We start from the raw sequence: 24732 nt of genomic DNA, 5'->3' as shown, positions 1-24732 counted from the left end.
GAGATAGGGCTGAAGAACTTTCGTAAGATCTTAATATCTGAATATCACAAATGGCTGTCATAGGTATAAATGAATAAGCAAATAGGCAATAGAATGAATTTATGAATAAACAGATGAATGCATATATGTGTCTGTGTGATTGTATATACTATACACACATAATATACAAACCAATGGGGAGGTTGTTTGATACATTTGCTTGCTAATACAAACAGTCTACAAAGAAAGAATACATACAGCATGGAAAATCAGTCAAGAGGTTCACTTCTTGTTCAACTAAGCATTACAACAGCTAATATACTTGATGCACACTATTTTCAAAGTGCTGTGATCTTTTTTGTCATACTTGGTGAATCTTTCTCAGAAACAGCCACTTTCTTGGTATTTTCACATAATGCAGTGCCTGTTGTTCACAGAGAATTTTATCATGAACAAAAACATCCATTCTGTGACTAAAACACCCTGTTCATGAAACACCAGAGTAGGATAGCCAGTCTGATTAAACGGATGGCGAGGAAATTCAAAATTACATCTTGGTGCAACAGTGGTGTACAACAAGTAAATCAGCTTCTTTCAGCGCACACCTCATCTTCATGGAGCAGGAATTTGGACTTACAAACTCTTCCACATAAAGTGGCTACTCAATAACATATACACACACATGGGTTCTTTGGTTCTGCTATCAGTCAGGGTTAAACATAAAGTACTATAAAAATCACATAAACACAGAGGCTAATTGCTGACGGGTACAGGCATATCACAGGGCTGATTGTTACTCTCCTTCAAATGAGACTGTCCTTTCTTGGCTTCCAACCACCAAGTTTTCATTTCACCTTTACCCTGTAAAACAGAGGAAGCTGCTTGTGTCAGTCGTCCATCCTACAAACAGGTTTGATTTAAATGTAAGACCATGCTATGTGTCTCACAGGAAATACAGAAATCAAACATAAAAGGAATTGGGGAGGTTAAATCTCTTGCTCGTACTAATTCCTGGTCTATATTTATTCAAAGGTTCAGTTGCAGATCAAGTAAATGAAACTTAATTTACTGAAAGCAAAATTAGTTGCGTGTATCTATACAAAGTTTATTGGTCTCAGAGGATAAGATGGGGCTATGATGTAGATAGGATTTAATATTGAATGTTCCAAAAGAAACTTAGACTTTTGCAAATATGTTTAGCATTGGGCTGCTGGCAATAAATATTATTTATTATTTATTATTTATAATGATCAATAGTTGTGCTCTGTAAAATAAGTTAGCGTATGTATTACAGGAGCAGCATGGTGGTGCAGTTGCAGCATTGCCTCACACCTCTGGGACTCGGGTTCGAGCCTCCGCCTGGGTCACATGTGTGCGGAGTTTGCATGTTCTCCCCATGTCGTCGTGGGGTTTCCTCCAGGTACTCCGGTTTCCCCCCACAGTCCAAAAACATGCTGAGGCTAATTGGAGTTACTAAATTGCCCGTACAGTAGGTGTGCGTGTAAGAGTGAATGGTGTGCGAGTGTGCCCTGCGATGGGCTGGCCCCCCATCCTGGGTTGTTCCCTGCCTCGTGCCCATTGGTTCCGGGATACGCTCTGGACCCAGTAGGATAAGCGGTTTGGAAAATGGATGGATGGATGTATTACAGGATGCACATCGGCAATAAATATCTACCATTTGTCATCTCATAATTGCTTTATATGTATGACATAACTGCAAGTTGGCTGTTACCTTGACAATGAGTGAGCCCCGGCAGGTGAGAATGAACCCCCCCAATCTGTGGAGCATATCAGCAGTGCTGCCACTGCACTGGATCTTCAAAGCTGTTGATGCATATGAATGTATAGTAGATTATGAACCAGAAAAATCATTTTCATTTGGAAATAACAGAAATTAGAAGCTAGTTTTACAGCCATCAAAAGTAAAACAAGAAGCATTTTGAATGTGTAACATGGTATATATTCAATCTCACTATAGACTAAATCTATTTAAATTTACTTTTAAAAAGGCAAGATGAAGACTTCAATGTATGCCCATTAAATTCTTTACTAATTTTTTGTCTTAATCAGCTTTTCATTCCTTGAATGACAAATTAATGCATTATCGCCAAGTTGAATAAAAGTATTCAAGGTTTCAGAAGTAGCTCCCAGCAGAATTTTAAAATAATCAACATACCTAATATTCACCGAGCAACACTTTTTTCTACCTTCTGTACAATGAAATCAGGTCATTCAGAATGTATTTTGGCAGGTACCAGGATTTTTAAAGAATACCCACCCTGCATCCCTCCTCAATGATAACATGGATACATGCTAATGTTAGATGCCCTTCGCGCATCAGAGACTATCAACATAATCCTTAAGTCCTTGGCTCTCCCTACCTTCACTCGTTGATTCCATTCGCGAGGCCGTATTCACCGTATCGCCAAACAGACAATACCGCGGCATCTTCGTACCCACGACACCAGCAACCACAGGTCCTGTGCGAATAGGCAGAAATTAAAGTGAAAGTTTACTTTCCCTGAAATATAGTATTCTTTTATAAAAAACAATAAAGTATGGTTAGGTAGTGGAAAAATTATATTTTGAAATCTTGGCGATAAATTTGATCATGGATCCCACTCCCCTAATTTCCAAGATTTCAAAATATCAGCGTACTACTGCTTTGACAAGAACAGTTAATATACCGAATACCATGGTGCAATGTCTAGAAACTATGATGGTCTAAAAAAAATACATTCCATGAAGTCCATTATACTCAATGATTATATTGCTGACAGAAAATTATACCTGAGTGGATCCCAGCCCGTATCTTCAACTGCGTTGTGGGTTTGTGAGGTATTTGAAAAGTCTGGCACACACTGACCAGGTCAAGAGCCATGCTGGCAATCTCCCCAGCATGATTGATGCCATTTTCACTCGGAACACCTGAAACAACCATATCTGACAAAGAAAAGAAAATGTTTCTGGACAAATTTAAACATCTTCTGTCTTAAGAGCTGAATTATCCATATAACACCTAAATCAGTACAATACACAGCCTGCCCAGACCTATAACCTCCTCATGTCATCGAAATTGCAATAAGATGTTTAAAAAGGTCTTTTTTGGTATTTGTCTTCCAAAGTAAATACATAAAACATACTTCAATTCAGAATAAAGTTTATGGGGAACTGTAAATTATATGTTGGTGAGTGTGGAGTGTGCGGTAAGCCTTAATGTACTCCCAGTTGAAACTCAAAGGTTTACTTACATGCATCTCCTATAGTCTCTACTTTGTACACATCGTGATTGTCGATGATCTCATCAAAGATAGTGTAGAGCTTGTTCAGGAAGTCCACCACTTGGTGAGGTGTACTTGATCCGGAGAGCTGGGTAAAGCCTACAATATCACTGCCACATCAGAAACAAACGGTGGTCACTAACCTCTGTTTTTTTGTTGTTGTCGTTGTTTTTAACAGTAAAGAAAGCCAAGTAAACACTTGACTAAAAACAAAGTGGGACTTTTCTGAATTCCACAACACAGCACAAGGAATTAGTTGACACATCGCACATTTATACAATCGTTAAAACCTGCCTGAAATACACTGTAGCATTGCAGTAGCTTTGAGCTTCTGCTGTTCGGCCTTGGCGGAGATCATCAGCTACTGGCTTTGGTAGCATACCTAATAAAATGGATATTTCTTCTCATGTAAAAGCAAGTCTTATTTTTGTAGACGTATTGTGCAGAATTTGACAGTCATACTCACAACTCACATCTGAGTCATTTTATTTGTACACATTACAATGTATTTATATGGTCCTGCAGTTAAATGAAAAGTATGAATAGTATTCTAATTATAAAAATGAAATATATATATTTGCAGAACATAATGTCTTATGAAGTTCATAGTGACGCAGACTATTATGATTAGACTGCAAATAATAAATACTTGGTTACTCATATTGTTCATATTTCATCATATCCAGGTTGTACCCAAGCATTGTGGCCTATGATCCATGTTACCACCCCACCCCCCCACCCCCCCCCCCCCCAAAACCACTACCAACATAAGTGTTTGGAAGATGGCAGACAGCATGATACATTGCTGAAATTTAATCAATTCGCATTTATTATTAAATTAGTAACTAACCTAAGAAGAGTAAAAATGCAGCCAGCAGTAGATGAGTATCTTACTGTAAAGCAAACGATCTGTCTTCTGCTTCTCTTGAAGAAGATCCTGGGTTCTCTCTGCCACAACAGCTTCCAAATGTTTACTGTATTTTTCCATCTGGAATTGATGTGAAAAATATTTATATACGGCAGTTGGCAAAAATAATACTGGATTTTAAACTTCAAAGGTTGGTGATGTCACGAGTTATTCCAGCCCCCATATTTGGGTTTTGAATGTTTACTTAAAGGCTTTACTTGAGAACATCTCATTGAAGAATTTTCTAGTGTAAAACTACAACATTTAGTCTACATTCAGAAAATCTTTAATAGTTCCATGAAACTACAGGCATACCATAGACACGTTCTTACCCAATATTAAAACAGTAGTTTTTGTCCCGCCCAATATTTTCCAGGATTTTGCTTTTAAAAATATCAATACATTTATCAGGAGAATTTGGCTCTCCTCTAATCTACTGACTGAGAGGAAAAAACGTGTAGCTTGTATACACATGAATGAATGTATATTGTCAAAGCTGAAATGTACAGCCAGCCTATACATAGGTACCATATACAAGGTCATACAGGATAATGTGAGAGGACTGATTTGGCTCAGTCACTTAATGGATCTGTCCCTGCCCCCCCTCAATACTGAAAACACAGTGATGCCCTGGTGTGAGTTGTATGTGTGCTCATGCTGGTTGTTGAGAGTACTGTACCAGGTTCATCATCATGTCCACTGGGCTGACTTTGTGTGGATTCATCTTCTCCAACATCTTCTTCACCTGCCCGAATGTTGGCCTCATTGTCGCATTATGGGACCAGCATTTCTTTATCAGCTGGATAAAGTTTAACCGTAGTTTAGAGAGTATCACTTACCCCATGTGGTTTAAGATCACAGTGTAACAAAATTGATACTCCATTTTGTATAAACAGAAATAATTTCTTGTGAATTGATATGTATTTAGAGTATCAGCATATATTACAGTAAGATTCATTTTTAGCAGCAATTCAAAAGTTGTTTGTATCTTTAAACAGAAAAAAAATAGTTTTTGAACAAAATATAAATGTGCTAGAAAGATAATAAAAAACAGAATCAATGGATGGGGATTTCCATCTCAAATGAGATTAATGAAATTTGTATTTAATCTATTTATAGACCATATTAATTAATGAATTACGAGAAACGAAAGTAATCACAGTTGACAGACCTCACAGTAATCTGCCTCATTTGGACAGTCATTGTCTGATTTCCCAGCCTTCAGTTCAGGAAGAGGAGGACGCCACACGACATCCAGCTTAACAACCTCCATTTGACACTGCTGAAGAAAAATCATGAACAGCCCTGAGTGGCGACACCCAATCTGTGCATATAAAGGGGGCATCATCGAAGGAGTAAAGCAGAATACTCACAGAAATAAGGTCACAGCGAGTAGCAATCTCAACCAAGATAATAGAGTAACTAAAAGAGAAATAAAAAAGCAATCCAAAGAAATCCAAGCATAAATAAAAGGCATCATCCCACAAACAGGATTCTATTTGTAAATGAGATGTACAGTATAGTACTCATTTAAAAAGCTTAACAAAATCACACATTTGCTAAGCAGGCATTAAAACTACTAGAACCCAACATGACAGCAGGGTTATATTTAAAACTATGACACAAGGCCCAAAGAATCCAGTGCTCCAATCACCACTGTCCTAAGAACCAGTGTGTTGCCATTATCTTTACCTGTAGACGTCAGCAGCTGCAGTGAAAAAACCAGAGGTTCCAAGGAGGACCTCTGGAGCACAGTAGATACGGTAGAAATTACGAGACCGGTAACTATTACTCACTACCTCAGCGTCTGCTTTTCTATAAGCTGCGAGTCCATAGTCTAGAATGCAAAACAAAATATCTTCAGAAAATTTGTCGGCAGATCATTTATAACGTTTACAAAATCGAACTCTACAACACAAGTGTCTGAATACTTTTTGTAAGGTACTATATCTGTGTTATCTTACAGAATAAAAATATAAAATTTCACAATAAACACTATATATATATATATATATATATAAAAATCTCTTATTATATAAATTATATAATATTATATAAAACTCTTTAAAACTCATTGTTGCAGGTGCATGATGTCTCATTACTTAAACCAACATCTGTTCATTTTGTTTTTACGGTGATTTTATCACAATTATACCTGAAATCTTACAGACCCAACGATCATCAATTATGCAATTCCGAGAATGAAGCCGTCCATGAAACATCTTGTGCTGGTGGAGGTAAGACATCCCACGAGCTAAATCACTGGCAAACGACAGCCTGGGTGACAGAATCAGGGGTTTAGCCAGTCGTCTACTTCAATTTTCGCAAAGAATACAACAAAAATTATTTCACAGTGAGCCGTGGAACATAATAATATAAAACTATAAATATACTTACCGAAATCCCCAGTTAATCGGTATATCGTCATTTAAAAGAACATCAGCTAAGCTTCCTTTTGGGCAATACTCTGTAATAATGCTTATGTAAGGAACTTCAATAGATCCACCAATAAATTTGCACAGGTTAGGGTGGTCCAGTGTCCTGTCGGGTAATAATATTGTCCAATTAAAAACTTTGATTATTCACTTATGATTGGATGATATTGAAGTAGTCAGTCTATAATTCTTACCTTACTTCTTTCACCTCCTTTCTGATTGTTTTTGAAAGCGTGAAATGTTTCTTCTGTATAAGTTTTACTGCCACTGTTCGTCCATCACTGTAAAAAAAAAAAAACATGAATCCAGAGACATACTTACGAAATCCAGTCACTGTCTACATCATGTGCTGGAATCAATGATCCAGCCAAGCATAACCACTAATGTAGTCAGTGTTGCAGCCTTCTGTGAGATTTTCAGTGTTTTAGCAAGACCAACAAAGGAATCCATCCAAACATGGAAAAAATCTGAACATTCTTCATACCTCTGCATGTAATGACTACATGATTATATTAAGCTTTAAACTAAAAAAATCTTTAATTTAAATCAAAGCCACTAAACATAATGCCCGTAGAGATGATGACAACATGGCAGGTAATAAAAATCATACCAGGAATTACAAATAAATACTAGCACCCCACCAGGGTGTAGTCCTGCCTTGTGTTCTCGTGGCCTCCCTGTGACCCGGCTCCGCATAAACAGCTGGAAGATGGGTGGGTGGATGGACAGCAGATCTTTAAATCGGTTTTGAATGGAAATGAACATTCAAACATCGGATGTAAGGGTAGTGACCGAAACAGTGAGACTGCAGATACAAGTTTAGCGGTCTTTATAGGAAACTGTATGCGGGGAGTGATACAGGATGCAGGATGGGGTGGCAAACAAAACGGCAAATGGCAATTTTTTTGTTTTAAAGTGGGTGTCAATGATGGTGGTACCATATGCGCGCATGCATGGGTGTGTGTGAGTTCCCGTAACAGGTGTGTCCAATGCTATTGATGAGCTGTGGGATATGGTCCCCACAATGTAATGCAAACTTAACCCGCACACACAGACATTTCAGAATACCTTCCTCCAAATAATTTCTGATTATTTGCATCACAGTTAGAGGAACGGTGATAAATATTACAGTATGTGTAGTTTATTTTACATTTCAGGTGAATGAGGTCCACTTACTAAATTCCTGGCTGAATGGAGCCCTCCCTGTAGACAGTGTTGACCACAGTGCACAACGTCACATCAGTTATGGTGCTGACACTAGAGTTTCTTTTCCCCGGCTGTAGGCTGGCAGTACTGGAGAAACCCGCACAGTATGTTTTAACTGCAAAACAATTTCAATCATTACTGTCTGGAACTCGAGTCATTACTGCACTTATAGAATTTAAGTAACTACCTCTCACCGAACATGATATCTTTATAACTGATGATCCAGCTTTCATCCCAAAACATCTTCTGCTTCTGATACTGAAGCCACTAAAATGAGATAATATTTTGGCCAATGGCATATTACCACTAACGGACAGACTGTAAGATTTCTGTGGCTCTGTAAATTGAATTATACTTTGTTTTTGTCTTACCGCTACAATTAAGATGAAGCCAGTGCAGAACAGGGCCACTGGGAGGCCAGTGGACACCTTGATGGTCATGGACATGGGACAGACCCCACAGTCCGCTGGGCAAGTGAGGCAGCTCTCCCCGTGTTCACAGATGTCATCCCCGCACACTGAGAAATTGGGTAACAGAGGCAAGAAAATAATCTGAATTACAAACTACTTCCAGACAGAGACACTACACTCCCCTCCCCCCACCCCACCTCCAGTTCTGTCACTGTTACTCATCAAATTTAGTTTTCCTAAAAGCTTCAGTTTGACCTACTTCCTTTACTGCTTTCACCATGCCCTCAGTAATGTCACAATGTTTTTATGTTTTGGGATCGCCGTTCATAATGGCAGCTTTGTCTCCATGTTTCTGTAATGTTCACATATGAAACAGATAAGACAAGTTAAGAGCGGTTCCTTATCTTTCATTATGAATCTGTGCGTTACTGAAGCCAATTCACTGCACATGAACAGTGCGAGTATTACTCAAGGGTCTCAGTGCGGTTGTTTTGGTCCGCACCAGAGTGAGATCACTGTGTCCACACTGGCCAAGTGAATCGCACCATGCAAGAAATCAAACCAGAGTTAATTTTAATCAGAATAAAATGTATTGGTGTGAAAACGCAATAAGAAACGTATATCTAATGAAGACTGTAATCCTATATCGGTCAAAAACATTTTATCATGTGAATCCAGTGGCGTCACGCGCATTGAAACTGAGGTAGTACATGCACGTTCTGGCTAGTTAGCTGGTCATGACTTGTAACAGCATCTTGACAGTTACCACTTTTTGTCACCACTATCACAAGTTATACTTAGCAAAACGCTGAATTCCATTTATCTCCAGGTTAAGATGAAGGGGAAAAAAATTCAGCATCGTTTCAAAAAAAGACGGACAGTCCCAGTCCTGTCAAGTTTCAGAAAAAGGGGGGAAGACACCCCTACTCTAATTGTGCCCGCTCAGAATTTTGGCTTGCATGATGCCCCTGTATGGATTAGTATTTTATTCATGAAACTGCACCCTAAACAGTGTTACTCTTATTTTAAATGATGAAACCTTTGATATCTTAGATTTTCATAATATCATACTGTTGGGGAAAGCGCCCGGCGTTTCCACCCCAACTCCACATTTACGAGACACACACTTTATAGTTTTACTTGCAAGGGTACCCACACTCTCTGCAATGCAAACTACAGCAGAATGTGTTACAAAGGGTGGTTCCCCTTGACTCCTTTATTTATAGTCAGTGGGAGGCGCAAGAGTCATGCAGAATAGGGAGGTGAGAGAAAGTTCTGGTTTTGCTAAGGTGGGAATGCTATTATTAATATAATCTAAAGTATGAGGCTAGGGGAAAACAAAATAATGTATATACATATTTACATTCATTGCTGATCATACAGGAGTGATAACAAAATGATTAATAACAGTTTCTTCAACCTAACACATACTAAATATGTATCATGATATCTTTCTTGCTTTCATAATGTGACTGTTCCATTCGTGGCCATTGAAATTTCATGATACACATCAAACCCCCCCCCCCCCCCCCCCACTAAGAAGGCAAATACAGTCCTGCCCAATGTCAAATTGCAGCTGATGCCTTTGCCTTAAAGTAAAAGATGTAATACATATATTTGGATTAAGATACTGTTTATCAATCTGTCATAACCATACTACTCAAAACTGTACATGAGTGATTATAACAGATTGCATCATTTGCATTTATCATGGAGACATATGCCACTTCTGTTATTTATGCTCAAAAGGTACAACAAGAACACAAAATGCATGGAGTATTTTGACAAGGACTTGCTGACCTTGAGCACTGACGACCAGGACCTTGGTCTCTAAGGCTGCATGCATCTGTCCGACTTTAACGTGAGCAATGACTGAGGTCACACCTACATGGATCAGCACCACCTAGAAAGCGACAATCATAAGACAGTTCTCCAGGTGAAAAGGTGAAAAGTGTCATTTACGCAGCACATGGGCCCAACAGACTTTTTTAGTCATTCAGGCTAAAATTCACCTTTGATGTCCAGTTCTGCTGGCTCATCCGTCCAGCTTTGGACGCCGTATGTGTCACAATCTTGCCATCATCAGGGATCCAAGGTCCACAAATTCCACCTTGCCTCTATAAGAACCATTGACTTTTAAAAGACCAACTGAGTGCAATTGTTTATAGTAATCAATTTGATTTTTGTATGACAGATCTTAGAGTCAAGGTCAAATTTTGTGTTCATGACATGCAGATAATTCAAGAGGAAATGGGCCTTAATAGCTGCCTATTAAAGTAGGCAGTTCTGCCATTTATTGGTCATATTTGAGTATGTCCTCATACCCTAATCAACTTTGATTGTGTTGGTCAGATAATTGCAGTTCCGCTTTTCTCTTTGTCCTTGTAATTACTCTGATGAAAGATGCAATTAGCTGATGTAACTGCCCAATTATATTCTACATTATACCTACAGACAAAGAATGTAGCTCTGAAATATTGTTTTCTGTATGCCTTTGATGAAGCTCAGCAGTGACTAACCAAGCGAGAGAATCCAGGACACCCACCATCAGAGCAAGGGGACAGGAGTGGATGTTGGCGTGGTACACACAGCAGTTGTGCTCACTGGCACTGTTCCAGTTTGATGGACATTCATGCTCATGACAGAACTTCTTGGCCTCTGATCCGTCCCTGTTAAAATGAAACACGACTCTTGTAATAAGATACCATGTATTCCTAGAATGTATCACAACCCACATGTTATGGGACATTCGGAAGTACAGTACAAATACTCTGTTAACGATTCAGCTCAGGGTTTCTTGAAAATGTCAAAGAAGAAATTCTTATAGTCTTTTGGAATTACCTAAAACTGAATATCTTGTTCTTGACTGCATACTCATAGAACGAATCCGACGCTGTCACCGAGTAAGTCACATTAAACTCTTCGCCATTGGTGACTTTTTCCGGAGGTCGCTGCACCCACGCCATCTCAAGCCCTGCTCAGCCACAGCAATGACCACATATTATATATATATCTATATATATATATATATATATATATATATATATATATATATATATATATATATAGCACTGAATTTCACAGAATCGTTCTTTAATATAGTATCTACCTACAGTATATTGTTATAGGTTTTAAGCAGAGGTAGAGATTTCAGGTCCAGAGAGTACAAATCCTGACCACAAATCCTGAGACTTTGTTTCAACCAACCAGTTGAGTGACTGTGACTCTTTATATGCAACGTGTTGGTTGAAACAAAATCTTGGTCTGGATTTGTACTCTCTGGACCTAAACTCTCCACCTCTGGTTTTACGTGGGGAGCAGACACCTGCATTCAATGCACATCATCATTTATGAGGTCAAAGGTTGGAAGAGACAGGATCAACAAAATTGACCTCAATGTCCATACTAACCCATAGAGAGGAGAATAAAGCTTAAGAGCAACAGCTATAATTCTTGTCTTAAAAGAAATCTTTTCTTTACCTCCACAGTCGATCATATTGTAATCATTAGGTTGTGATATAGGCCAGCAGTCAAACTCTGTATTGTCCAGGTCATGCCAACAATTTACAACCTATGGAATAACATAGTATAATGTCAGAGTATAATTAAAGTCAAGAATTTACAAAACCGAAAACCTGTAGCATATGTTAGTCTTCAGTCCGTTTGCGTTATTTTTCATGTTTACTACCGATAAAGAAAATATTTGGTTTCACCCTCAATTAGCATCACTGTTACACGTCTGCAAATATATCATAAATGTGATAGTCTGAAATTCTATATTATTATATATACACTTTACAATCCATAATATGGGCTATGCATAACACAATACGTGTCAATCTAAACCCACAAACAAGAACACAAGAACTTAGAATCTTAAGGAGTGCAACAAAAGAAAAGCCACAGTTATTCCAGCATTCCTAAAACACAAAGTGCACTAATGCCAAATGTAGATGCTGCATGTCAGATGTCCCAAGTGCAAGAAAGACACTGCAAGAAAGTGTGAACTTGTTCATGGAATTTTCCTTAAACTCACTCTGCGATCTTAAAATTAATAAAAAATAATCCCAGAATAAATTTTTTTAAATGTCATCTTAAGTGAAAATTAGGATTCCTGACCCAGTTTGGAGTTAAGCAATACACCAATATACACCAATTTGCATTTTACGCTTACCAGAATGAGGGCCAAGCTAACAGCAATCCCCAGTGCCATGCGATCAGCGGTGAGCTTCTCTTCTCCAGCTGCCTGAACGCTTCTGTCGCCCCAGCTATAGAGGCCCTTACTAATAGAATCGATGAAGAGTCATCTAACCAGAAACCTGTTTTTCACTCACAGCTGTGCTCCAGCGGAAATTGTCTGACCTTGACCCAAAAGCCCATCAAGTGTAACAACAGCACTCGGTTACAGAAATCATCTGATTGTTTATTAATTTATTTTGTAGAATAGAGGGAGAGACGCAGGAGAGACGACCGAAAAAAAATGTACGAGCAAAATTGTCTGGCTATATATAATCTAAGTTTAACTGATATAAATATTGAGTGATATTTACTGTTTTTGCCAAACTTTTGGAATCCAGTTTGAAAGCAAGATAGTACACTATATGAGGGTTAGTTAATCCTGATCCTGGAGTGTCGGTATCCAGCAGGTTTTCTATCGTACCTGGTCTCTGATGACCCACACCTGATCTCAGGCAGATAGTAAGTCATCAGGTAGGATAGAAAACCTGCTGGATACCGGCCCTCCAGGATCAGGGTCACCTTCCTCTGTACTATATGAATAATATGAGAGACTGGGAGATAACCACAGACCATTCTGACCTATGTGCCTCCATTGCAGCATTATAATGCAAAAACAATGGCAAAATACATATAGCAAATAGTAGTCTAGTGAATTAATTGTGCACCATACTAGGCTTGAATGCCAGTGTTACATCTCTCTTGTGAGAGATGGGAAAGCAGAAAGGAGTGTTCAAATTAATAATACATTAATAATTTGTTTCAACCAACCAGTTGAGTGATGACAAAATACAAGGATTAAAAATAATTAGTGGCAATGAGAAAAGTCATGTTAAGGTATTATATGGCTTTATGGTTTTGTAACCAGAAGAGACAGCCTGCACTAATTGAACCATGCAGAGTTGTTGCAGGTTAGTCCCAAGAACACCTGTGATTTCCTCCACAGATAGTTTTCCAAGAATAATTGTTACTGCTGGTTCTTTTGTAACTCACTTCTGCTTTTGTCAGGTGATTCTAAATGCTTTCCTTGTGTAGATGATCTGAGATTGACAGGTGTAAATCATACGGAAAATGGGAGTTTCTGCTTTTAACACAGGATTGATTGTTCATCAGAATGCACTGTTTTCTGTCAGCTAATTGTGTTTGGTCAAGGTTTATGCATGGAAAAGCTGCAAAGTGCTAACATTAGCAACGTTGCTGCGATGTGGCAGTCTATTAAAAGGAAATAATATGTTCTGAAATAAGTAACCGTGGACATGAGAGAAGGTATGGTGACAGGCAAGACACTCATACAGTGTGAAGAATATTTAAATGTGGCATTAAAAAAGCCTGTAACCGTGACGTTGTTTTGATATTAATGAAGTGCAACTGGTTGATATGAAATCTTGGACAAAAATCTGGCAAGTTCCCTGTTTGCTTTCTTTCTACAAGTATTTCATGTTGCAGTGAACTGTGTAGCGTGCCGGCAGGCTAACAGGAACACGCCTAAATAAGCCACATTTCCCAGAACATACTGTATATCCAGTAAATGTGACTACTCTTTGCTTTTTGTTACACGCTGCTGCCTTTTTAGTTTTAATTGAAGAAATATATATGTTGTGCGAAAGAATATGAAAAACAATAAAAATCAGGCAATGATAAAAGTTTGCAGTGCAAAGGTATGTATCACAGTTGTTCTTGTGGATCAGCAACGTTATTATTATTATTATTATTATTATTATTATTATTATTACCATAATGCCAGCTTTTATCATCCCCTAATTACTGGGTAGCTTTATTTGTCACATGCACAGGTCAGGTATACTGGTAAAACTCACAGTATAGTTGATCTAGTTAATAACTAAGAAAATAATTTGTATAAGAATCAACAAAGTTGTATTGGCTCAGCCCCATGTGATCATTAGGTTGCTTTATGTCTGTGGACCCTTGAGCACGGTCCTAATGCCCCAGCTCCAGGGGAGCTGCACACTGCCCGACCCTGCACTGCAACCCCCATGTCAGTACTGCAACCTCCATGTCAGTTCTGCAACCTCCATGCCTGCACTGCGACCCCCATGTCAGTACTGCAACCTCCATGCCTGCACTGCGACCCCCATGTCAGTACTGCAACCTCCATGCCTGCATTGCGACCCCCATGTCAGCACTGCAACCCCCATGCCTGCATTGCGACCCCCATGCCTGCACTGAGACCCCCATGTCAGCACAGCAACCCCCATGCCTGCATTGCGACCCCCATGTCAGCACAGCAACCCCCATGTCAGCACAGCAACCCCCATGCCTGCATTGCGACCCCCATGCCTGCACTGCGACCCCCATGTCAGCACAGCAACCCCCATGCCTGCACTGCGACCCCCATGCTTGCTCTTACCTGTATGTGTGTCTCACGGGGAACAAGATGCAGTAGGTGAAAAGAAAATTTCCTCTCAGGCATTAATAAAGTATCATTATTCTATTCTGTTCTATTCTATTCTATTGTAATATGGTATCAAAAAGCACCAGTACCAAATGTTTATCCATCCATCCACCCATCCATCCATCCTTCCATCCATCCATTTCCCATAGCCATATATCCAATGCAGGGTTAGAGTGAACCATAGGGAGAATCCAGTTGCATAGTAAATCAGAGAAACACAAATCTGCCAAAACCAAACGTCATGGGACTGTGGGAGAAAACCAGTCTATCCAGGGAAAACCCAAACGAACAGGCAAGAACCTGCGCATTTCATACGCAAAGAAATAAATTCACCAGTGCTAGAGGTGAAGGGCACTAATGCTATTGACTGAGCCTTCATGTCCCCTCAAACAAAGCTTCTTGATTGGCTTATAATTATGTTTAACTGAGATGGAATTGTCAAAAAAAATAAAGATGGAATCTCTGTTGCGATTGGAAAATCATAATGACTATACACATGAAAACAGACCACATGAAAATATTATTATTATGACAATATTATCCACTGAGACATTATTCACTGGCATTGAAATTTCATAATTACATAGTTTTAGCCAAGGGAAATACAGCCATTAAATTCCTGTCATTAACAGTAATATTTCCAGCAGAACCACTGTTATTCTGGAGGGCAGAATCATACATTTCACAGCCTTAGTTGTAGAAAAAGCTCAGTAAGAATCAGAAACTGCAAAGTCTTGCAAAGATAAATATCACAATTACACATAAGATCCAACCTCATATATTTGTAACATCTTGTCAAGCACATGCGCTTACAGTGACAAACGCACATGCCTTCGCTAAACCATGACAACAGGTCCACTTTATTATGTATATATTTACCTTTACGTGTTTCAAATTTATATAACCAAACAATTATATTAGGAATATTCACAAATATATATACCTATCAACTTTGGCTTCCCATCCTTGCAGTGTAGTAGGTAATTGATGTCTACAGTATCTGCATGATGTCATAACATACAATTACGGAATGCTGATAAATTAAGAAAAATACAATAATATAGTGAAAAGCAATATGGAATTTAGACTGAAGAAATAAAAGCCCCCCGACTTCTATTTTTCTTCTCTGAGACTCTGCAGCTCGCTATCCTCTGCCATCCACTTCTTTTCACAGCAGGTAATGCCGGATTCAATACAAGACGTAGAATTCGCTCAGCATCGCAGTGCTATAGCCAGCAGAGAGAAGTGTGATAAAATCCCACCCCCCCCCCCTCACCGAAAGGGATCCAGAAGCACTTAGGAACACGCCCTGGACCTGCTCACCAGCTGCGAAATCGGCGCTAATCGGATCACCCGTTGTCTCTGCACCTTTATCAAAATGACCAGATTAATCTTAGGTGGTACTTCTTATTGCTATCCTTCCATTAGTTATTAGTTATTAGTTATTAGTTAGCCTTAAAGGCTACAATGAAGAAGACACTGAAAAACTGCTGCAGGAAGAGGAGGGTAAAATAAGAAAATTCTCCGTATGTATTTAAGTTGCAGTCAGGGCATAGTCTTCCCATGTTCTCCTTACCCATGAATCATACATGAGGGACCTCTTGTGACACTTTAGTGAGAATCTAATGCAGCACTGGGTGGCTCCACTCTTGACTGTTGACAGTATTGTTAAAGTTATTGTTTGTGTATTCAATAACCTAGCCTTCTGAAACATGTCAGTCCATACAAATGATTGACCATGGCAGTCATTTGGATAACAGTGTCATCTAGCAATTATTTATCTATTTACAGTAAAAAGTGCATTCTGATATCAAAAGATTAAAAAAGCATTAATGTAATAATATAACTGAATGAAATGTTCAATTTTTGATACAGAGTATTCCATGGTGCTAAATGAACTCGGATTTTCCATCTGCACTAAAAGTTATCAAATTTAGTGATACAGATTCATTGGCACCTAACAGTAGTTTACGTTTCTTCTAAAGAATACATTTTTAACAAAAAATACATTAAAACAATTGAAATAAAAAATGAATTAATCAATCTAAGAACAAAATCTACTGTTGCAAAAAAATGCAATAAGAAAGGTAAAATTCAGTACAAAATTTTTATATCAAAATAGAATTTATATAACTGGTCTATTCATTTAAACTGAAAACCGAGAACAACACATATTGAATTAGACACTTACATCTGATTTGTAAGGTTTAAATATTACAGTGAACACCTGCAGAACTGTGAACCTCTTTGTCCACACTAACAATCTGCATGTCACATTCTCTTCTTATTCCCAGTAAACCAGTTGCGGGGTGAACTCACGCCTGGAGAATTTCCTTACTGGAAACCTTGTCATCAGAGGTGCAGGGAGTGCTGCCCGGATCCTCCTTGGAGCTCAGGGCCCGGGAGTTAACCCGAGAGGACCTTTGCCTCCGGGTCCCATTGCATACGCAACGCAAGAAATTCTTGAAAGTCATCCACATTTCCTCATCCTTGTAGGAGTAGATGATGGGATTCATGACGGAATTGAGCACAGCCAAGAGGAGTAACCACCTTTTGAAGACCAGCACCATACACTTTTCGCAGTTCAGACCGTCCATCAGAAGTAACACCAGCCCTGGGGTCCAGCACACCACAAACGCTCCTAGAAGACAGAACCACATGTTGACATGCTGATAGAGAAATACTCAGAGATAGGATGATAGAAACAATTTTCAGTGCAGGGTTTAAGGATTATATTATATGGTATTATATTATACGGTAATTATTACGGTACTGGCACTAATGATTCGAAACTTCAGATTATAAAAAGTGGTAAATATTGCATGTCCCTACGCATCCACCAGTCAGAAAACTCAGTGGAAGTAAAAAAAAAGTATCAATAAGGAAGAAAATAATGTTTATTAACTTGCATTCAGTTGAATGTATTAACTTGCATTCAGTTTCATTTGTCACAATGTACTGTATTAGTTCCATTCATTTTTCAAACATGCTGCTTATGGCCCCAGCCAAACCAGCAAAGACAGAAACCCGCCTACAGATGATAAATGCTTTGACTCAAGCAACACATGTAGGAGCTTGTCTGCTTGGCTGTCTGCTGTGCACAATTTGCACAGAGAGAAAACAAGACTGATCTCTGAAAGTCAAAAACACACCCTCCCTTACAGCACCGACACCTACGTTTATATCGACACCGAAAAGATTTTTTTTTTATGCTGAAATTCAAGTACACTTGGAGACAACTTTGCCAGTGACGAGGTCTCTCTCTATTCATTAGCTCCCCTGTGGCACATAGTATGTCCCCAAAATGTGGACACACTGATTCATTTAATCCTTGTTAAAATGGGTCTTGGTCAAAGGCACAAAGAGTTTCATTCAAGATGTACAGTATTACAGCATCAAATGGTATGCAATAAAAATAACATCATATGGTGACAAATCATCCATGTCATATTCATTTAAGCTTTAATTAAACGTCTCCCATGAACACATCCCACATTTTAACCTCCTATGATGCAACTGAAAGAACACCATATGGGTGCCTAGCTGAAATCATATTATGCGTGCAATGGTTTCTTTCATTAGAATTTAACATTTACTTAATTCAGAATAATTCCTCTACTATCATTATAAACTATGTAATACTGACTTAAAAGCAAACTTGTCTCTAAAATGTCAAAAGGATTGTGGTATTACACACCTGACTGAAACTGTATCACGTGCACAAATGTGAATTAAAGCACAACACATCTAAATAATAAAGTATGGATAAGCGGTAAACAATCTGATCCTCAATTCTGCCATTGAGCTTCACCCACAATTTTAAAAGATGAAAAAAAAAGACAAAATTTTTCATACATCACAAAAATTGTGCCAGGACTGGTTTAGTAAATGAAGGCTATTCAGTTACAAAAATTGCACTGAAAAAGGTATCCCATCTTGTGACATATCAAATGTAGTTTTCGGAAAGCTCAAATGACAACCTATACCGTCTATTCCCAAGACAAGAAATCACACAAATATACACCTACTATTTTCTGTTTGCCAGCTTGTCTTTGTAAATACCGCCCTTGTGTTAGAAAATTACACTGCAGGTTCAGATGAATAATGCAGCAGAGGAGATGTGGCAGCTCCTTAACGTTTCTCTTATCTTGTGGGTGACAGAGCAGAGAGACGCCACAACCACAGAATGCAAGACATCTGAGCTGACCCTTAAACACTAAACTAAAAAAACACAATGAATGGCGCTCTTAAAGGTACATTCTAAACTCTTTACAGTAATACTTATAAGAACTTAAGAAGGACAGCGAATATCATCAAATCAGACTCGTCAAACCTGTACAGATTAGCTATGATGAGGGCGTGACTAATACTCATATTGTTGTTCCACTCATGTTGGGCTAATCTACCCTGTGCACCCAACTAAAACTTAACTATGAGGGAAAAAAATTACTACTTGAAAGACATGTGGAAAAAAACTCTTATTCACAAAAGTCACTCAGCCTGTTTTTCACGCATTTTCAGGTTTGTTTCTCACTGCATTTTACATCTTATGCAACAAGGGATTAAACAGAACTCATCCCATAATTCGCAATTAACAGGTGTTTCGGGTTAATAGGATCCTTATATGGTACATGTTTACTTTTCATCCTTAGGACGTGATCCCATGAACTATTATAAAAAATCCAGGACTCCACAATTCAAACTCCCTAATAAATAATATGTAAGAGTTCTCACAGTACATTTCAGGACACTGTATACCATGGGCACATGTGTTCATGTATTTTTTTCATGTTTTTCTTCTTTTATGGAAAAATTTGTACTATACAATGACTGCACAGGTTTCACAGAAGGTTCTAATGATGCAAACAAGACCCTCTATAGGGATGTGAAGCCTTTTCTCTGCAAATCACACAGCTACCCCAGTAGCCTGTACTACGAAGCAGAGTTACTGGCTTATCGGGGTAATGTGTCGGACTTAAGGCAGTCTGGGCAAAATGTAAGTGAAAGAATATGCAGTCCATTTAAACTGTGGTACCTTAAATCCGACAAGTTACCCTGATAAGCCAGTAACCTCGCTTCGTAGTACCGGTCCCAGGACATCTTAAACTGAGAGTACAACTGAATCTATACTGACCACCTATAACACTGATCGATTAACTTTAAATCATAACTTATATGACTTATCTCATATCTTCTTGAGCTATGGATTTGTTCAGTGCCAAAGAAAGAAAATGAAGATGGTAGTTTCATTTCATGGATAAAACTGTTAAAAAAACTGTTAATCACATCTGTCCTAATATTCATTCAGACCCTGATCTCCCCTCAATAACATCGACACAGTGCTTTCAAATTCATTTTCAAATCCAGAAGAACAAATCAGTGAAGTACACTGTCTGAGATCAGAATTTATTTTGTTTCCTTGCACCATAGAATTATTTCTGTTTAGTTGACACATGTGGTGTTGCTAAATGCAAGGAGCTCTCTTCTCATTGTCATGTGTGCAATACTATAATAGCTACTTGCAAACCAGCTAGCTGCCAGCACCAAACTCAAAAACAATTGGGTCTAACTGACCCCAACCCAGCTTCTCCATACTTGATTTTTGTTAATCAGCCACGTATGCTGAGGGCAGTGGATTACAAATATTCTTTTAAAACTTACAGCTACATCTGGGTACATTTCGAACAGGAGAAGTAACACTACGACTCACCTAGCACCAGCATTACAGTCTTTATGAGCTTGATAGGCGTCCTCTTGCGGTTTAGAGACCCCTTTGTGTGTTTGGACAGAACCGCCGTTTTTCTCTTGACATAAATGTATATCCTCAGGTAGATTGCTACCATAATTAGAAACAGCAACAGATTAGACAGAGACCAGAATACCAGGTAACTCCTGCTGTATATCGGGGCGAGTGTGGAGCATGTGTCCAGATTACAGATACAATTCCAGCCAAGGCTGGGCACGGCACCCATAAATATAGAGAGCGCCCAGACCAGCACGATAAGTAGAGTGACTCGCCGCTTCGTAAGGTTACTGTGCACCTTCCAATTCAGGACAGATATGTAGCGCTCCAGTGCAATAACCAGTAGGTTAGCTAGGGAAGCTGAGAGGCTCGTATCCAGCAAGGCTTGGCGAACGAAATACATGGGAATAGTGAGCTTTCTAGAGACTCCACCTGTGTTGAACATGAGGTAGACATAAGCTATACCAGCAAGAAAGTCTGAGGCAGCAAGGCTGGCAAGCAGGTAGTAAAATGGATAATGAAACCTCTTGTTAGTAATCACAGCAGCAATGACCATGGCGTTGGACAGAAGGATAAAACAGCAAAAGACTGATCCAACGATCTGGACAAAGACAATTTGTGAAGAATCCCAGTCTCCTGTCTGGTTTCTGTTTTCGTAGAAAAAGTCCATATGCTGGTCAAAGTGGCATTCAGTCTGGTTGCTCATCTTGCATCAGCTTCTACAGAAGATGACTGAGAAATACAGAAAATATTATATGAAGAAAGCGTAATTATCTATATTGTAATATTTAATTGCAAATTAATTCTTACTGTGATATGCATACTGCAAAACTGAATGCGCCGATTTCACACATTGCCATACGAGGTTGAATGGCATATACGAATACATAAAATAAGATGAATTATATTACTTTAATATATTTAAGGTGATTTGATACAGATCGTAAATGGCTATTGATAATATAATTTAGTTGCATGTTGTTTGCCTTGAAAACGTCTATCTGACTGTGGGAAATAAAACGTCAGACTGGGTGCCAAGTACAAAGTTCACAGGGATGTAAAAATGATCTCTGTAAACTGTGTAATGTGGACCGCCGCTACTTCGCTGTATGTTTCACACTTTACATCGAAAAGGTAAAAGAAAGAAACAAGCGCAAACAAAGCACTGCTTCTTCGGCAATCTGATTACACCACCAGGGTTACGCATGTAAAATTCGTATACAGTCGAATATAATCACGAATAGATATATATCGCTTTCGAAAACACGACTAAATAGGCTATATGACAGTAAATCAGAGAACCTACCTGATTAATTATATTTAGTTGGCATATAAATATTTTTTTCCGGTATTGAGAGTTCCAGTCTTTCAGGTTCTGTTTGGGACTGGCTACGTCTCCATTGCCTTAGACGGAACTCCGGAGTGCGTGACTGACAGAGAGAAGCGCACCCAGCGGAGTGTGCCGTTCCTGCTGCTCTGCGCATGTTTTACTCTCATTTATGACCAATACCATGTTCTCGCTGTTATTTACATTTAAAGTCGATGCCCAGTTTTGGTCCCAGGATAAAAAAACACAGTTTCCATCACAGGATGCCTGTTTCCGTAAAACAGTAGGTTTACAAATAGGAACTACCACAGAGAGCTTGGGGAAATACGGAAATAGACAATGAATGTTAATGATTCTTGCTTAATGTTAACTTCATATACAAACAAATATGGGAACTCACCTGAATGGGGGACATAAAGTTGTTTCCACCTGTTTGTTTGCTTTTGAAAAACTCTTATATAATGTCAATCCATCCATGTCCTGTAACTGCCAACCTATACCCCCCCATATAACATTTCAATTAAGAAGAAAAAGCACATAGTTTGAGCTGTTCTTAATGAAGTTTTATCGATTTGCATTAAATTGGTTGTAGTTCATCATTGCATTCATACAGTAATGGTTCTCCAAAAGTTATGCTGGCACAAGCCTGTGTAATATTGATCTTATGTTAATTCAACATTAATGAATCATGATTAAACAGATTTTATCTCAATCAGTTACTATATACTGTATCTGTTAATTATTTAAATCTTTTATGACCTACTGAAGGAACAAGTCATGAATAACACAAGTGAAATACTGATCTCAGATTTGTTCATCATTAATGAATTTTATCGCAAGAAGCAACTGTATGCCCAGTTGCCCATGATTGCTTAAGTTTTTTGTACTTCAGTAGTAACTGACTTATTACTAAGAATTTGTGTTCTGTCAAGTAAAGTGTTAGCAATTATTTTGATTAAGTAATCTGCTGATTATTGCAGGACACGTGATAGTTTTTTTTACCAAATGCACAAGACAAACACTTTTGGGAAATCTTCGCCTTCCTGTGTGTCTTAGATTCCTGTAAGGATATGCAGTGTAATGTCACCGTAACTTAATAAATACAAATAGAAGCAAGACACCTCAAATGATATCTGTTTCAAGGGCTTTTGTTTAAGTTTCATTGAAAAGACTGATCCAACGATCTGGACAAAGACAATTTGTGAAGAATCCCAGTCTCCTGTCTGGTTTCTGTTTATGTGTTATACTTAAGAAAATACAAAAATTCAGGTCGGATGCCAATGGTGTTTGAAATAATGAAATGCTTGGTGCCAAAATATTAACATGATTTGTGTTTATCTTATCTACTTGAACGATTGGGTTTATTTCATAATAAAGTTTACATGTAACATTTTTGTGTGATTAATTAGATGGTGGTTCTTTGCCACTAGAAATCAAGGTGTTTTAGAATTCTCAGCTTAATGAGAATTGTTACAGTCATGATCTTCTCACTGGTTAATGCAAGGGAACTGCTTAATGCATGGGACAGTTACCTGGGTTTCAGGTTAGCTATCGGCAAATTTGCACAAAGACAGTTTTAGTTTGGCCCTCGCCATGGCAGTTGCACTGGTCATACAGGATGATTCCTTAGCCAATTCTTGTGTCTCAGGGATCATATTTCTAAGCATGAATTGATAGAATTTCCCTCTTCATTTATTTCAGTCTGATTTATGTGTAATAGGAATGAAGCTATTTAATTTTCATATATACTACTGTAATATTAGTGGTCACACAGAAGATTTAAAAACATTAAGTTTATTACTCTATTTTTGGCATAAAGTGGACAGCTCTGTTATAGTATCTTTTGTGGAATATAGAATTGTGAGAGTACTTTAGCAAACGCTGCCTTAGCATTTGGATTTCTCTGTTTCAAAATTTGTCAGTCACACAAAATGTTGGTATTCACACTGTCTCTTTAAGTAAATAGTAAATGATTTTCTCAGGCTGCTGATCATATATGAATACAAAATATGAACAATAGTCAGTAGGGAGAAATAAAACAATGTATCATCTAACTATTTTCAGTACCTGCTTGTCCTATTGAGAGTTGCAGGGGTTTGGATGCAATGGCTGCAAAGGAAGAAATAACCCAGGATGGGACACCATTTTATGGCAGGGCACACAAACACACACACACGCACATACATATACCAGGCACACACACAAACACACACACGCACATACATATACCATGCACACACACACACACACACACACACACACACACATACATATACCATGCACACACACACACACACACACACGCACATACATATACCATGCACACACACACACACGCACATACATATACCATGCACACACACACACACACACACACACACACACACATACATATACCATGCACACACACACACACACACACACACACATGCACATACATATACCATGCACACACACACACACACGCACATACATATACCATGCAGACACACACACATTAGTCACATCTATGGACAATTTGGTAACTCCAATTCATCTTAGCATGTCTTTGGACTGTGTGAATGTGTGTGTGTGAATGTGTGTGTGTGGGGGGGGGGGTTTCTGGGAGTACCCAGAAAACACCACACGGAGAGAACATGCAAACTCCATGCACAGAACACTGGTCCCAGAGACACCAGGCGACAGTGCTAACTACTGCACCTCGACAATGAATCATAAACATGAATGAGATTTATTAAAGGAAAATTGATATTTTCCTGGAAGTGAAATTATGTGTTGCTTCACAAAACAATGCA

The 24732-nt window shown here is 38.6% G+C and overlaps 2 protein-coding genes across 10 annotated transcripts; both read right to left on the bottom strand.

The window, feature by feature from the left end:
- Positions 1–84: 84 nt before the first annotated feature.
- On the bottom strand, positions 85–15493 carry LOC125727380 (atrial natriuretic peptide receptor 2-like). 9 transcript variants are annotated; one of them, XM_049004044.1, is made up of 24 exons: positions 14823–15493; positions 12393–12501; positions 11699–11789; positions 11060–11192; positions 10764–10887; positions 10231–10335; positions 10019–10121; positions 8180–8325; positions 8003–8075; positions 7779–7923; positions 6797–6883; positions 6565–6708; positions 6323–6444; positions 5860–6004; positions 5541–5589; positions 5339–5449; positions 4847–4966; positions 4155–4248; positions 3555–3642; positions 3231–3370; positions 2770–2922; positions 2361–2459; positions 1712–1803; positions 85–840 (listed from the first exon to the last, which is right to left on the bottom strand). In XM_049004044.1, exons 2-24 carry the CDS (start codon positions 12429–12431, stop codon positions 733–735), a joined length of 2511 nt encoding a protein of 836 aa, XP_048860001.1. In that variant the 5' UTR covers positions 12432–12501; positions 14823–15493; the 3' UTR covers positions 85–732. The 9 variants fall into 9 exon arrangements, 6 of the variants coding, with proteins under 6 accessions (XP_048860001.1, XP_048860000.1, XP_048860003.1 ...); XM_049004043.1 differs by lacking the exon at positions 14823–15493 and adding an exon at positions 14525–14589 and having other exon boundaries at positions 12393–14464; XM_049004046.1 differs by lacking the exon at positions 14823–15493 and having other exon boundaries at positions 7779–7895; positions 7996–8075; positions 12393–14599.
- Positions 15494–15629: 136 nt separating this feature from the next.
- Positions 15630–22092, bottom strand: LOC125727381 (lysophosphatidic acid receptor 3-like). Its single transcript, XM_049004050.1, has 3 exons — positions 21917–22092; positions 20578–21342; positions 15630–17508 (listed from the first exon to the last, which is right to left on the bottom strand). The coding sequence occupies exons 2-3, from the start codon at positions 21314–21316 to the stop codon at positions 17183–17185; spliced, it is 1065 nt and encodes a 354-aa protein (XP_048860007.1). The 5' UTR covers positions 21317–21342; positions 21917–22092; the 3' UTR covers positions 15630–17182.
- Between the last annotated feature and the right edge of the window lie 2640 nt (positions 22093–24732).

The sequence above is a fragment of the Brienomyrus brachyistius genome, unplaced genomic scaffold, assembly GCF_023856365.1.
Source record: "Brienomyrus brachyistius isolate T26 unplaced genomic scaffold, BBRACH_0.4 scaffold96, whole genome shotgun sequence".
Taxonomy (NCBI): Eukaryota; Metazoa; Chordata; class Actinopteri; order Osteoglossiformes; family Mormyridae; genus Brienomyrus; species Brienomyrus brachyistius.
Note: the sequence above shows the minus strand (reverse complement) of the source record. Positions and strands in the feature narration are given on the sequence as shown.

Coding starts and splice junctions, on each gene's coding strand:
- LOC125727381 (XM_049004050.1), bottom strand. CDS start 21,316: ATGAGCAACCAGACTGAATGCCACTTTGACCAGCATATGGACTTTTTC. Junction 17,509..20,577: donor GACTGTAATGCTGGTGCTAG/GTGAGTCGTAGT, acceptor TCTGTCTTCTAG/GAGCGTTTGTGGTGTGCTGG.
- LOC125727380 (XM_049004044.1), bottom strand. CDS start 12,431: ATGGCACTGGGGATTGCTGTTAGCTTGGCCCTCATTCTG. Junction 5,590..5,859: donor GCAGCTGCTGACGTCTACAG/GTAAAGATAATG, acceptor TTTCTCTTTTAG/TTACTCTATTATCTTGGTTG. Junction 1,804..2,360: donor AATGGAATCAACGAGTGAAG/GTAGGGAGAGCC, acceptor ATGCATCAACAG/CTTTGAAGATCCAGTGCAGT.